The sequence below is a fragment of the Strix uralensis genome, chromosome 1 (assembly GCF_047716275.1).
Source record: "Strix uralensis isolate ZFMK-TIS-50842 chromosome 1, bStrUra1, whole genome shotgun sequence".
In the NCBI taxonomy this organism is placed as follows: Eukaryota; Metazoa; Chordata; class Aves; order Strigiformes; family Strigidae; genus Strix; species Strix uralensis.
Window position 1 is genome coordinate 151,321,684 of NC_133972.1, and position 14,949 is coordinate 151,336,632.

The 14,949-nt window shown below is 42.7% G+C and overlaps 2 protein-coding genes across 8 annotated transcripts in view; both read left to right on the forward strand.

The window, feature by feature from the left end:
* Window positions 1-6,905: 6,905 nt before the first annotated feature.
* POLR2K (RNA polymerase II, I and III subunit K) lies at window positions 6,906-10,545 on the forward strand. 6 transcript variants are annotated; one of them, XM_074885364.1, is made up of 5 exons: window positions 6,906-7,001; window positions 7,308-7,362; window positions 8,996-9,059; window positions 9,832-9,924; window positions 10,383-10,545. In XM_074885364.1, exons 3-5 carry the CDS (start codon window positions 8,999-9,001, stop codon window positions 10,403-10,405), a joined length of 177 nt encoding a protein of 58 aa, XP_074741465.1. In that variant the 5' UTR covers window positions 6,906-7,001; window positions 7,308-7,362; window positions 8,996-8,998; the 3' UTR covers window positions 10,406-10,545. The 6 variants fall into 6 exon arrangements, with proteins under 6 accessions (XP_074741465.1, XP_074741475.1, XP_074741493.1 ...); XM_074885374.1 differs by having other exon boundaries at window positions 6,949-6,997; XM_074885392.1 differs by lacking the exon at window positions 7,308-7,362 and having other exon boundaries at window positions 6,949-7,001.
* A 1,792-nt stretch (window positions 10,546-12,337) lies between these two features.
* Window positions 12,338-14,949, forward strand: part of SPAG1 (sperm associated antigen 1) — a 46,318-nt gene continuing 43,706 nt past the window's right edge. The window contains exons 1-3 of one of the 2 annotated variants that reach the window (XM_074885412.1): window positions 12,338-12,617; window positions 13,845-13,986; window positions 14,573-14,732. In XM_074885412.1, the coding sequence (XP_074741513.1) occupies window positions 13,847-13,986; window positions 14,573-14,732 (300 nt within the window). In that variant the 5' untranslated portion in view covers window positions 12,338-12,617; window positions 13,845-13,846. Of the gene's footprint in view, window positions 12,618-13,844; window positions 13,987-14,572; window positions 14,733-14,949 lie in introns of those variants that run through there. The other variant, XM_074885421.1, reaches the window with a different exon arrangement.

Sequence of the window (14,949 nt, forward strand, 5' to 3'; positions counted from 1 at the left end):
TAAACACAAAATTGCTAAGATCTTGCTAATATCTCAACAGCGTTGACTTAGTCAAGCCCTAAGCAACCAAATACAAGCAGTGAGAACCCAAATTGCCTGGGGGGAGGGAAGGGGGGAAACTATTCTTTCATGATCTCAGGTCATTTAATTAGCATTATTTGACCCATACGGAAGGCAGTTTATAATATCATTGCAATATAGAAAGTGCTTTGCTTTGTTTTGTTTTCTATTGTGAGGAGACAGCAACATACAGAAGTTCAAAAGGAACAGGATATTAAACAGACTGTGAGAACTTGGCATAAAGGCCTATAGAATCATGCTAATATCAGTATGATATCAAACAGATTTCAAACAAACCAAAAAGCTCTATTCACATAATTGAGAAAAATTCTTCTAGGAAAGAAAGGTATGTGAAAATAATTCCAAGATGACAACAAACTGATGTGTGACCTGCTTCATTTCCCTCTCCCATTTACTTCCACAAGTACCTTACTTTCACGTTTGTTTTCTCTCACTGCTTTTTCCTCATTCCCTGTTTTTACTTGGTGAAATAAGTGGCAGCACAAATAGGAAACATGAGGGCGTAGCTTTTAGCTAATTATTACATTAATTAGGGATAACTTCCTTGACAGTGTTGGACCAACATCAAGCAATTTCTAGTGTTTCATCTGCATCACTTTGCAACATTTTAGGCAATAGGCTGAAAATATTGTGTCATGAACTAGAAAATAACTATAAAAAGATAGGAAAAAGGTATGAAGAGTCTCCATGTGGTGTGTTGCTGTTCTCCAGCGATTATTCATGCTATGAGCAGAGGACCACGTCAGCATAGCTCTTTTTTTGTAAAAGGAGGAAGACCTGTAAGAGACCTGTAGTAACAGTAAGGCATTATATTTGTGTAATGGACAAAAAGAATAGAGGTTTCTTTTTCTATGCTGAATTTTGGTGAACTGCAGTTAGTTAGCAAGCATTGCCAGGAGATATTCCTACCAGAAATGTTGATGGACAGAGATTTAAACTTTGAATGTTATTTAGAGACAGTTATTCAAAATCTCAATCCCACCCCGAAAAAAAGTCATATACCCAAACTTACCTTTAAAAATATTAATATTTTCTTTAAACACAGTCAAACTAACCACACATTTAACAAAAAGCTTTCACGTTTAGAAACTTAATGTTCGGGCAGCATGCTGAAGAAACAACAAAAGGAAAACTCACACTTGCAGTTTAATTCTCAGACATTCCATGGGAGAAATTATCTAATCTTCTGAACAACTGAGTGTAGAGGAAATGTAAAATATTACAGAATAAAAGAACTTAAGACAATTTGTTTCAAGTAACAAACATCACAAAAAGTTTGTTTACAGCTGTGGGGGAGATCAGAATAGCAGAGTTGAAAAAAATGTTGAGAACTCAACAGCCAAAAATATGCTGTAAATACGCCAACGTCCAGCAGGAGGAGCCTGTGAGCTTACTGTATTGGTTGTGAGAGAATTTAGAGGGAAGCCACGGCGATACAGACACTGACTGAACAATGTCCATTATACTTCTTTACAGCAAATCCCAGTATACACCTCAGGTTTGTATACACGTTCATTTTTTTCCCAAAACGTATTACTTGTACAAATTAAGATTTAATTTAACACAAGGTCTCATTTACAAATACAGTACAGAAAGCCTTTCACAGGTGCTGAACATCTCTCATAATAGAATGAGGTGACACTTATTTTCATAAGAGATGCCTAATAAAACCTCTTATGACTTGTCTAGTGTTTTATAAGCACTTTCTCTTTTATCAAGAGAAAAGTTTCATCTACTAGATTTGATACATAACATCAAGCCCTCTTCATTTGGGGATCTTGAAGTCATTTCTAAAAGTATTGTTAACCTTGCTTTAGACATCATAAAACAGACATGCAGAGAACAAAAAACTGGTCACACAGCAAGTCAGTTACAGAGGAAGGAATAAAAAACGTATCTACTCAGTGTAGATTCTTGTGCTCTATACTTTTCTCATATCTGTTATTAATTTTATAGTTCTCAAATTGATCTACAAGTCAACTGCAAACTTTGTGGCAGTTTACAGAACAAAATCTTTCATATTCAGAGACCCAAACTACATAAAGAACCAGATTCAGATATTTATACAAGGAATAATTTCTGACACACATAGTCTTACAAAGTGTCCTAATGAGATAAAAATGTTGGTTACTAGAGGGCGATGTAACTGATGCCTATAACTTAGACATGAGTTCTAGGATGGAGTCATGCCTGTTCCTGATACTAATTTACATTCCCCAGTAACACACACTGAACATTTATGCTTCAAACAATGTTTTCTCTCCTTGTTTGTCACCATTCACCATTGTTAACAAAACAGATAAAGGCAAAGTTTGGTGATATAAAAAAGTTTTCTCTGTTATTTAAGCAGATATCATACCTGCAGTAAAACTGACTATCTGAAGACTCTACTTTTTGAGCACCTGGATCTAAAAACAGGGGAGTCACTAATACCTTCAAAGGTATTAATATTGAAGGTGGCATAGCTAAGTCCTATCTGTAAAATGTAGGTCACTTACCCTAATTTGTGAAGCAACTCGAGATCTTCCAAAGCAGAGGTGCTGTATTCAAAGTATAGCTTACCCTTACTGATAATCTGAAGTGAGAAAGGATGTGGAGAGAAAAGGGAGGTGTAAGAGAAACATTACCTAGCTGAGACAGCTTTCAGTTCGTCTATATATGCGTTCACTGCAACGTCTAATTACCCAGCGAGGAAGATAATTGACGGCTGCCTAGGGACCCCCACCTGAGGGTCTCTCAGTCACCTGGGATGACAGACGCGAGCAAAGCAACAGCTTCACCCCCTTATCTGGCAAATAGCTGGGCCCAAGAAAGAGAGCCTGGCGGTCCCTACCACCGAGGGCAGGTGAGGTGGTCGGCTGGGCTCCCTGAGAAGGGGTGAAGGCGAGGAACCCCCCTCCCCGGCTGGCTGGAGAGAACGGGAATCCTGCCGCCTCAGCAGCTCGCCGCCTGGCTCTGGGGCCCGTTGCCCTTAGCGAGGAGCCGCTTCGCTTCTCTCCACCCACACCGGCTCTTCGCGTGCGGCTGCCGCTGCTTTCCCTCGCTTGGATTTGAACTACCCGCTCTTACCAACCGCTGCCGCGCTGCCTCCCCAGCCCCCGCCGCGCTGCGGCCCTCGGGAGAGCGGCGCCGCCCCAGGGCGAGGGCAGGTCGCCGGCGGGCTGGGAGCCCGAGGAGGCTGCTCCGCCGAACGGGAGAGCCCGCTCCTCCAGGACGCGAGAAGATACCGGCAAGGCTAGCCTTTCTCCTCACGCTTTATACTTCAGCCCTGCGGCCCTCGCCGCACCCAGCCCACCATTAGAAGCGCCCCTGCGTCGTTCCTCCCCCTGCTCTACTTCTCAGGTGCCTGGCGAGGGTGAGGTTTTCCCGCCTCTGTGAGAGCCCTCTCAGCCCCCTGGCCGGGGGGCGCCAGAGCTGAGGGGTGGCTCCAGAGGCGCTGGTCGATCACAGCCAGGCGAAGGCTTTCACAGATAACGACCCTTACCTGCACCACAACCTTTAAGTTGGAGTTACAAGGATGCTAATTAGTTGGAGTTATTAGTACATTTGCACCCGACCGCCCAGGAACAAAACAATCACAGAGTGTTTGTCAAGTGCCATCTCCTTTAAATCAGTCGCCAGGGGGTGGGAGATGCCCTGTGATGTTGCCTAGTTTTTGCCTTGTTTTTAGTTAATCTGTATATTAAGAACAAACTAAACTAAAAAAAAAAAAAAAAGAAAGAATACTTGGGTGCCTGTTTTTCCTGAGCTCGGTGAGGATAACGTGGGGCTACACACACTCACCTACCTGCTGGCTTCAAACAGGCCAGGGGAGCAGGCCTTGAGGCAGCCGCTTCGGGGGGGGGGGGGGGGGGGGAGCAGGCACTTGCCACATAGGGACATAGGAAAGGCCACATAAATCATCACTGTGTTCTCCTTCTGCTGGGTATTACTTTCCTTCACCTCACTAATATAACATTTACCTCAGGTTATCTCTAATTTTTCTGGTTCTTTCCCTGTTTACACTACCAGTTTTCTCACTCCACCAGAACAGTCAGATCTGAACCAGAGATGTCAAATCATTGCGTGTGACTCTAAAAGCAGCGCCTACATTTAAAGAAGCAAAGTAGAGTCTTTCCAAAGAAACGCCAAAATTAAGTAACATAATGCCTGTACGTGAGATTTAGCAAGTTTGCAACCTTTCCCTTTGGCAACCTCCACTCCTCCAGCCTTTCACAGCCAACCTGGTGGTGGGCAAGGGGCAGTGGTGGCTGGCAGGCTGAGAGGGGCCTGAGGAAACATGGACTTAAAAGTTACCTGTCCAGAGTGGGAGGAAAATGTGACATGTTTAGATAAAGATTGTTGGGTTTTGTGACTACAAGGTAACAGTTACGGTCAAAAGGGAAAGGCTCTTAGGGTATCTCCCTCTTCTTTCTTAGAAGAAGAAATCATTAGAAACTTTCTGGAATGTAACACAAGTTTTCCAAAAGTGCTTTCTGTAATATCATCTATTTCACATGAACCAGAAGACATTATTTTTCAAATAGTTGTGTTTGTTTATGAAACAAATGACTTTTTCTGTGAAATTGGCAGCTTGCTAGCCCCTGAAGTGGGACACAGCAACTGCAATTTCTGTCTCTGTCACTCAAGCCCAGATGGACTTAAGTGACTTGGATCAAAAATATCCAAGAAATGTAACCAGTTGTAATTGCTGCACAGAACTACCACACCAAAAAGCTGATTTAACAAAAAGCATCACAAAAAAAAACCCAAACAAAAAAACCCAACCAAACAAAACCACACAAACAAAAACCAAACCAAACAAACAAAACCTGAGAACACTGCTTCAAAACTAACAAAGTGAGGTAAGACAGTCTGCAATACACTCACGCTGCGCTCAGCTACAACCCCATTTCCTTCCCATCTGAAAAGTACCTCTGCAGCTCCCCACCCCTCAAGCCTTTCCTCACGTTTTCCTACTAATTCCCCAGGAGCTGTTTCACTTTACCGGACCGTGGAGGTCTCCCACATAGCCCCAACCCTCTCTCCTACTCTAAACCCAAGGAGTATCTTTAGGGCTAGCGTTTATCAGTCCATCACGATGGGGCTTTACTCTTAAAGCGCTCCTCTCGAAGGAGGCGGGCTTTATCAGAAACGGCTAAAGTAACCGAAGCTTTAAGATCTGGTAAAGCATCCTGTTTTCCAAGGGAACAGTTAAAGGATGCCAATAATCAAGCAATTACATGGTTTATTTCTTAATAGTGGTGACCTCTTTACCACAGAATGAACTTTAACTGACTTTTTCATGGTGGTATGATTAATAAGTCCTTTTAAAATTATCAGTTTGACAAACGCATTTTAAAATACAAAAAGAGCCTGGAGAAATAATAACAGTTGGGTTTTATTTGTTCATTTAGGTGGTAATTACCAGGAAAGGTACGGTTCAGGCTTTTTTCCCTCCCGCCTCTGCTTCAAACTCTTGGTGCACACCCGCACCTATGAAGACCGCGGGGGAGAAGAGGACGCAGGCAGCAGCGGCACGGCGAAGTCAGAATCAGGACGAATAGCTCTGCCTTTCACATACCGTTTTTCTTGCATGTGCTTTATTCTGGCAGTCCAAAAGTTATATTTAGTTTTGTTCTTACACAGCAGTATGGAGAAGCAGGTGAGCTGTCTAAAATCATTACTGTATTTTCATTACGTTTAACTTAAATACAAAATTAGGAAAACCTTATTCATCAGGTTTATTTTAGATAAGCTACAGGTCATGTAGGAAGGTGATTTGCTATGATGAGAATAACATCAATAAATTACAACTGATAAAACCTCATACGTACTAATGCATTTGGGTGCTTAGGAAACAATTTTTATTCAGTATTCAGAAACAGAAAAAGACCTCTTACACTCGGGAACCTTTGAATGATGAAGTCATTTAAATTGGCGTATTCACAAAACACGGTATTTGTTAAGCATTTTTCCAGGAATAAAGCAAAGTTAGCTAATTCTACAAAATGCCTATCGAAGATTCAAAACTCAAACCGCCGGTGGGGTTGAGCCAGTGGCTGGGAGAGCAGCCGGCATCGCTCCAAGTCTCGTCTGTACCGTGTCAGTTCAGTACAGACGGGAATCGCCGCCGACATCTGAACATCTTTCGTTACACGACTTCACGCTTAAATTATGCAGCATCGCAGCTCGTAAGTTTGTTTTAATATAGGTCCAGACGATACCGCCCACAAGATTAAAATACCAAGATGTGTTTTTTATCCACGGATCTTCGGTAAAATGCTTCTGAAAACGGAAAGGACCTTGAGGTAAAACACCTGGGCCGTGTAAAACTCCGCTGCCATTGATCAGAGCCGGCACAGCGTATTCTTTTCCCCGAGTAGGTCGGCCACAGCCAAATAAAAATACCAAGTACGTTGATTCTTATTTCATCTAACCATGCAGCTGCCTACTTTCCTCTTAGGAAGCCGGCGCTCCTACTCATATGAAAGCTTATGTATTAAAAAATGCCACCAAATATTCTGTGCTTTTTTTTTTTTGTTTAAAGTGGTTAAGACCGATAGCTAAGTATTTATTACTTTCTCAACCTAATTATTCAGCGGGGACCAGCCGGCCGGAGCTGTCGGCAGCTTGCTGCGGGGACCAGCCGGCCGGGCCGGGGCGGGGCCCCGGGGCTCCCGCAGCTCCCTGGCTCGCGGGGCAGGGCTGCGGTGCGGCGGGGCCCCCGCACGGTGCGCACCGCTGGCTCGCGCGGCCGGTAGCCTAACAACCCGCCCTGATGTACGCGGGTCAGAGCGGCACGGCGGCCCCGGGCGCCGCTGGGCGGGCCGCGGAACGGGCGGTGGCGGCGCAGGCCCCACCTCCGCCTGCGCCCGGCGTGTCGTCATCGGCCGGCGCCGAGGAGACGGCGGGGCCGGCGGCGTTGCTTGGGCAGGCGAGTGAGTCTCGGGGTTCCTCTGGGGTTTTTGGGCTCCTCCCTTCGATACTCGGTGGTTTCTTTCGCTGCGGGAGGCGGCGTGGCCGTGGCGAGTAGGGAAAGGCCCAGCCCAGCCCAGCCTCGTGGGATTCCGTCCTGCGTAAAAGCTCTGCGGGGCGGTGGGGAAGGCCTCGCTGCGGAGTCAGAGCGGGCTGGGCTGGGGTGTCTGGGGCCGAGGGGCCGGTGGGCTGTGAGGAAGGCTGGCCGGCCATCCTCCTCCTTCGTGGGCTCTGCGGGACGTGAAGAAGCGGGTTTGTCTCCCTTACAGGTACGGGTGGCGTCCTCGGCACGAGTAGCGGTGGCCGGCGCTCCACGTCGCCGCGGTAGGTTGCGGTCGCACCCCCACGCACACAGGTGCATCTGTGGGCCTTTTGGCTCTGGAGCTTGGCAGCACTTGCCGTTGCAGGGTACATGAAGGCCGACTAAACCCTGGCGCTCCCTGCAAAATACATAGCTGTAGGCCACTGCTGTCTTCAGCAGCAGTATTATTTTGCATCAACTCAAGTTACTCAGCTGCATCTGCGATCTTCCTTAGTTGAGCTCTCTTTTAGAAGATGCTGCTGTTTTCAGGTGCTAGTGGATGACTGTTTATATCTTGCTATAATTTGTTGACACAATGTGACTGTAACACATGTGGATTAAGATGCCATTATGGTTATGTTAGAGCAAAACTTTACTTGAAAGCTGTATAGTTTAATGAATTACTCCCAGTTCTCTCAAATGGAGTAGTATATTGGGGGGTTTATCAAGGTGGTTTGTCAAGTGCTGATCAAACTCTTAAACAAAGGATGAACTATTTCTGTCGAGTCTGTCCTTCTGTTTTCAAGACCCTAGTTTTTCCCAGTTGAATTTATGCTGAAACAAACTGTGAAGATCAGGGAAATAATCCTTACTATAATATTAAGCAAAAGCATCTGAGAGTCATGCTCATACAGAAGCATTATGAATGCTATTCACTGGCATAACGGGTATGAATTCTTCTGTGTTGGGCAGAACAGCAACACAGAAAACATCAACGTCAGAAGAACTACAAGGAGATATTCGCATTCTAGTCTAGACTTGCATTGGGCAGAAAAAAGGTTTACTATCTCTCTAGTTGTTACAGTAACAACCTTAAAATTTATGGTTGCAACTGTATTTACATGTTAGGATAGGATTACGTAAAGCTTGGTAGAATGTGGAGTATATATAACTATTTAGCTTGATGCTGTGAAGGAATGCTTGACTCCAAATAAGTCTGAACAATCAAAACCATTATGGGGCATGAAGAAGTGTTTGAAGCGTACCACTGAATTATCAGACTCTTTAATCAGTTTGGTAATCATACACACCTATGTTAGGATTTTGAGGGTGGAATTTCTTCTCTCTGGCCCTTCATTGTTTTGTTAATTTTTGTTTTGGTTTGGTTTTTTTAATTCCTGTTACTTTTCTACCTACAGTCTGTTCCCAGGATTCCTACTCCCTTAGATCAATGAAAAGGTAGATTAAGTTAGCCAGTGTTGTATCAGAGGGGAAAAAATATAATGTCTCATCTTGTTTATGATAGCATTGTTGTTACATGAGAGATAGATAAGAAATTATTTATTTTTATGTTTCCAGCAAGGAAATTCTTACCATTGCCAGGAAAGAAAATATTATTCATTGGGCTTCAATGTTTAAAATCCTGTTTAATAGAAAATTTTGTGCCATCTCCATCTTTGGAGGTTTCTATAGCAGATTGGTAAAGCTCTGAGAAACCTGCTGTTTTACTTTGCTTTTTAGAAGTTGAACTAGATGACTTTCTGAAGTATCTTCCAACATGAGTTATCCAATACAGATGGAATTTGTTTGTATTTACTTTGAAGGAAGTTTTTAATCTTCTGTTAGCTGTAGTCTGAGATATTGAAATGATTGTGTATGCCTTGAAAATCTAATTTAAAAAAACCCTGGTGTGCATGTTGTGTGTTTTTTGTTTAGAACATGGATTCACAGAAGGATGTTCAGCCTCCAAAGCAGCAGCCAATGATTTACATTTGTGGAGGTAAAGAAAAAACATCAGTGAATTTTTTTACTTGTTACTGGAGATCTGGTGTTTTAATAATGAAGAATGCATCAGCATTATACTGAAGAGTACATAGATACAAATAGTTGCAGTGTGGATCCTGATGTTCTTTAAGGCTTTTCACACCAATGGTACCACGTATATGGGGTATATATGGATAGCAATGTGGAAGTAATTGACGAGAGCTTGTGTTGCTCTGTGGAGGTCCTCCATCTCCAGAGGATGCTCTGTCTAAATGTGTGCTTGTGGTGCAGCTAGGTGGGCCTTCTATTTAGTGCATCTCAGAGGTTTTTTTGAAAATGTTGTATGGTCACTCAGCTTTTATTGAAGTGCAATAGTCAAGTTCTCTCTTACCTATAGATAAGTCAACAACTTAAAAATTGGCGATTTTGAGTCATCACTTCAGGAATCTGAAATATGATGTCTGTTAAAATAAACTTGGGCCATTGTGGGGCTCAGATGAAGTTTTCATTAGTAGATAGTTGTATTAAGAGTGGAATGTATTATGTGCAGTGATAATTTGATTTTTAGCAAGATCCTCTTTGATCTTAATATAAGTGAAGTTTGCTAACTTTTTCTTCGCACAGTGTCTTGATATTCAGCTCTTGATACAAATTCACTGCGATTATTTTTTTATTATGTTTCTTTGTCACAAGTAGGAATTTGACTATTGTGACTTTTAAAAGTTATCTACGCATTAACAATGTTGGTTTTGTTTACCCACTCCTTTTATCTTCCTCCATCACATCAGAATGTCATACAGAAAATGAAATAAAGGCAAGAGACCCTATCAGATGCAGAGAGTGTGGCTACAGAATAATGTACAAGAAAAGGACAAAAAGATGTATCCTTTTACACGTGCACTTGAATGCATTTGGGAAGCTGTGGATAGAGACAAGGTATATAAGGGAAACAGAGTGGAAGATCTGAGTAAGAATCTTTCAAGGCCAAAAATGAATACAGTAGAGCAAAGTACTATAGGGAAATCTCTGCAGTGTGATTGGGCACCTTGTTTTCTTTCCTGGCACTTTCTTTCTTTTTTTTTTTTCCATTTTCTATGCAAAAATATAATAAACTATGATAGTCTGCTGGGTGACGTACTGTGAATTGTTGATATTATTCATCCTTTTAAGAAAAGGAAAGTGGTGTGGGGTTAATTAAAGATGAATTTTCAAATATTTTTATGTAGTTAGTTGTGACTTCTAGATTTAGACAGTCTCTTTTCCCTACCCCAATCTTTTTTGTCCCTAATCTTTTTTTTCAACCACAACACATTTTTTTCCTTTAACTGAAGTATTCCAGTGGTGGTTTTTGATGCCCGGTGATGTCTGATGAAGATATAGTGACTTCATGATGTAGTTTAATATTTCTGATAACTCTGCTCTGTAAATCTGTTTGTGTACAAATGCACACTCTTATTTGTCTTTTAAGAGATTGAAATATTAAAGTTTATTGTGATACTAAATTTTGTCTATATTGTCTTCCAGCAATAGATTTCTAAAGCTGTTGTTTAAATTGTAGAGAGAGTATGCTTTAGTTTTTTGAAGTTCAGTGGTATTGTATTCTTTTTGAGTTACCCTTATTTTCATTACTCTCATCTAAACTTTATTTGCATTTTAACGTTGTTAAATATTCTTTGAACTCCTATGAACTGCATAAAATAACCATGTTTTGAATAAATTCCACTGAAAATAAAGGCTACACAAGGCTAGGTCTGAAACACAGATCTGGATTTCAAAAGAGCACATCTCAGAGGACTTGAGAGCACCCAATTCAGGCACCCAGTTGTGGAGGAAGTGTCAGAAAAATAATCTCTCATAAGAGGGGAGGGAGGCAAGGTAAACTTTAAGAAACAATGTGTAAACAGAAATTCCCAAAGTGCTTCTTGACTTGGTTGTACGCAACGAAAGAATTAGATCTGTGCTATAAAGATAATTTGGGTAGCATCCCAAAACTAAAATAGCATCTTGTTTTGCTTTTCAGGTGACTTCTCGGGGTCTCTTTAACCAAGTAACAAGCAATAGGACAAGAGGTAATGGCCTCAAGTTGCGCCAGGGAAGGTTTAGACTGGATATTAGGAAGTATTTCTTTACAGAAGGGGTTGTTAGGCGTTGGAATGGGCTGCCCAGGGAGGTGGTGGAGTCCCCATCCCTGGAGGGTTTAAGAGTCGGGTTGACATAGCACTGAGGGATCTGGTGCAGTTGGGAACAGTCAGTGTTAGGTCAGTGGTTGGACTGGATGATCTTCAAGGTCTTTTCCAACCTAGATGATTCTGTGATTCTGTCTGTGATATAAAAGATCAAAGTTGTTTCGTATTGATGAGCCAAAACTTTTTGCATCTGTCTTTTTGGAATATGTGTTAATATTAAAATATCCTCATCATTAAAGTGTACTACAGAATACTGCTGGATTGTGCCTGATGCTATTTTAGCCTCCATAAGTGCTTCCAAATCTCAATTTTGATGGTGCTAATGATGCTGTTAATGTTGAGATAATGTGTTTAATTCTGATCAATATAGTGTCTTTGTTACAGACTGCATGACCATGTACTGGCTCATAAATGAATGGAAGCGTTCTTGATGTTTTGGTTTGGAGCTGTTTGGTTAAAATTTCCTTAGGTATCTTACCTGATCTTAGCTATCATGACATTTCTTATCCAGATTTTTCCTGGGAAGCCAGATACACTCGAGTATAAATGATAACATTTTTACTACACAGTTGCTATCAGTTTGTTCACCAGGCTGGCCTGCGCCTTACACCCGCACAACAGAAACAAGGGAGCAGCTACTGACGGGACTGCTCAGGAGTTGCCCACTGAGGGCATTACCAGCGCTACAGAAGGTCTGGTGGAAGTAAGGGATGGGTTTGGCTGGGCTGCGGACAGCCTGGGCGCCTATTTCTGTCAGACAAATGCAGAGGAAAGCATCTGCTGCCCTTGGCAGGGCTGCAGCTGTGCTGTAGGGAGCTGCCGGGGGTGTGTAGGCCTAACGGGCACCTGTTGTAGGCACGGGGGGAGACCAGCGTTGGGAGGGGGACTGGTTGTTCGAAGCTAAATAAAATACTGCATTGAAAACGAAGCGGGTAATGTTTCATTAGAGCTACACCCCAAGGGTGGTATTTCTGTCCCTCGGCCCTGACCGCGGGGCCTGGCTCCCGCCGCCAGGCGATGCGGACGCTCGGCCTGACCTTTGCCGCGACCCAGCTGCGCGTGCGCGGCGGCGAGGGAGCGGCGGGCGTCCCCCGGCTGCGGCGGGGCCAGGGGGGCGCCCGTCTCCCGGGCGGGACAGCGCTGGGTGCGGAGGTCCCTTACGCCGCGCCAGTGTTGCTGCTGGAGCTCGGCGGGGCTCTGCAGGAGCCTGAGGAGGGCAGCCCCGTGTCCGCGCCGGCGTCCCCCGCGGTGCTGCCCCTCGCCCGGGCGCGTCCCTGCGCGCTGCCGACCGCCATGTTGTACATAGCAACAGTTGCTAGGCACGGGCTGGCCGCGCTGCCCCCGGCTCCGGCTGTGGTGTGAGGGGAGCCTTTGGTGTCGATTTGGAGGTAAATTCGTGACTCCGGGGGGTGAAAGCCGTCTTGTCGGTGGCCGCGGAGCCGGGCACGGCGCTGCGGGGAGCCGCCCGGAGGAGCGGGGCGGAGCGCGTTTGGCTGCAGCGGCGTCCTGGTTACCGCGGTTGCCTGAGGGCTGCTTTGGGCCCGCGAGGGAACTCCCTGCTCCTAACATTTATAGAAATACTGAAACGGGAGAAAACGTGCAGTTTTGTGATGAGTACCCCTCCTGCTTTTTACTCATTATTTCCTGTATTCATCTGTCTCTCCATGCATGTTGTTTCTTTTCTTGTTAAATTCTTGGGGTAGAATTCTATCTTTATGCAATACCTAATTATGACCTGTTACTATTTAAGTGATACTGTATTGTAAACACTTTTGTGTAACTACAAATTAATATGTGTAATTATGGCATTAGAACACAATTATTTCAACTGGGTTTATATCCATAGTTGTTACCACATACCAGCTAGCTGCCCTTATCATACGTGTTAAAATAACTGATCACTTTAAGCACTATATAACATGGGGGAAAAAAAATATTTCTGCACCATAGAGCTTGGAATCAAAATAGAAGAAGATGCAGATAAGCAGATCAAAGGTACAGGGAGACAGGAAGTGTCCAATTTGAACACCATCCGTTACAGGCTTACTGGAAAAGATTCAGATTAGTATAGTAATATAATCAGAGGCCCAGAAAATGCAGTTAGTGAGGAAAGACAAACAACTGGATTTATTTTGGCTACAGAGAATGCAAAGGTTATCATTCCATTAGATACAGTAAGTTGGTTAACATCTTCCCTCTGACAGAAGTAGAGGGTCCTGCACCATGTTCTCCTTCATGCCTACCACACTTGCTTAAAATGGGTAATACCATATTGTGTTGAAAGAGAAATAGAGAATGTGGTAAGCAAAATTTGGCAATTTTTCTTTTTGCAGTCTTTCTGACTTGTTCTGCCTTGCAGAAGCAGTAGAGTTGTACATATTCTTTTCCCAAAATATATCTCGTATATAACCATACTTCTGTCAGTAAACTTCCATCAAGAACAGTTTGTGTGATCAGGTCTTCAAATTTGAAATTTTTCTTTTGTGGCAATAAGTTTGCTTGCATAATAGAGTAGTACTTCAGAGCATGAGCAGGGTTACTCCTTATATTAGCATTGCTTCAAAATACAACTAAGTGCTTACAGAATCACTACATTTTTTCCTTTTAATATTTAGTTATGGGTGACGAGTCAGTGCCATTTTTGCTGGACCAAGGAACTACTAAAACATACCAAATACCTATTGGTCATCTAGACTACAAGTTCATTGAAAAATGCACAGATGTTAAACACCTGGAAAAGATTCTCAGGGTATTAAGGTAAACCATATTTTCTTACTTTCTTTACTAATTATATTCCTGTTCTGTAAAATTAGAAGGAACCTGTACCTAAATACTATATTTGTCTTGAACCTCTTTGTGACTTTCTAATTTAAAAATTAAAATATGAAGTTAAACTAATCATGTTAAAAGTGTCCAAATGATAACGCTAGAAATGCAGGTCCTGTTTTAACCATCCAAAAGGTCTGAGTAACGCAATGTCAGGTTTTTCTCAAATACTGCTGCTGGATTTTGGTTCTGTTGTGAAGCCATCTTGCCTGTTTGTGGTAATTTCAGATGCCATGCATGTTTTAACTTTTGCTGAAAATTACACGAGCATTTTTTTATGAGTACTGTGATGATAATTTGAACTGTGTATGAGTGTCCACTGGAAAATGGTTGAAGATTAACTCACTGGAATTTTCTGATCAAAATGTTGTTAGGTGATAATAGAATTCAGTTGTAACAGGAAAAATAGTCCTCCGCAGTCACTGTGGTGACTACTCAGAGAGACTACACATGGAGAGAAATACGGAGGACACAGTGCAGTTCTTTTTTGTCACTTTTATATCATTGCATTTTAAAGGTCTGGTGAAGAGGGATGTTATCCTGAACTTACATTGTTTTGTGAAAAGCGTATTGAGCATTTAGATCCAAGGAGCAGAGCTCTGAGAAAAGATAAGCCTGCAGCCACAGCTTCTGATTTCACAGCTGAAGAATGGGAAACAATTAATAGTGAGCTGATGGTACAGTATAACTCTTAATTTATAATGATCAGTAATATAATCACTTTGATGTATCAATCTTCCTCTTCTTGTGCCTAAATAGAATGTAATTATTTAACTAAATGAGGAAATGATAAAAGGATTATGTTGGGGTTTTTAAAATTATTTTCTCGAATTAATGTCACCGAATCTTTAATGCCCATTTTAACTCTTTGTTGATTACTTTTCACTCAAAAAG

What these genes read in the sequence shown, in the direction of transcription:
- POLR2K (XM_074885364.1), top strand. Translation starts at nt 8,999, where the DNA reads ATGGATTCACAGAAGGATGTTCAGCCTCCAAAGCAGCAGCCAATGATT. An exon ending in AATGATTTACATTTGTGGAG is followed by an intron (nt 9,060 to 9,831) that starts GTAAAGAAAAAA and finishes CCATCACATCAG; the next exon opens with AATGTCATACAGAAAATGAA. An exon ending in CAAGAAAAGGACAAAAAGAT is followed by an intron (nt 9,925 to 10,382) that starts GTATCCTTTTAC and finishes GAAGTATTCCAG; the next exon opens with TGGTGGTTTTTGATGCCCGG.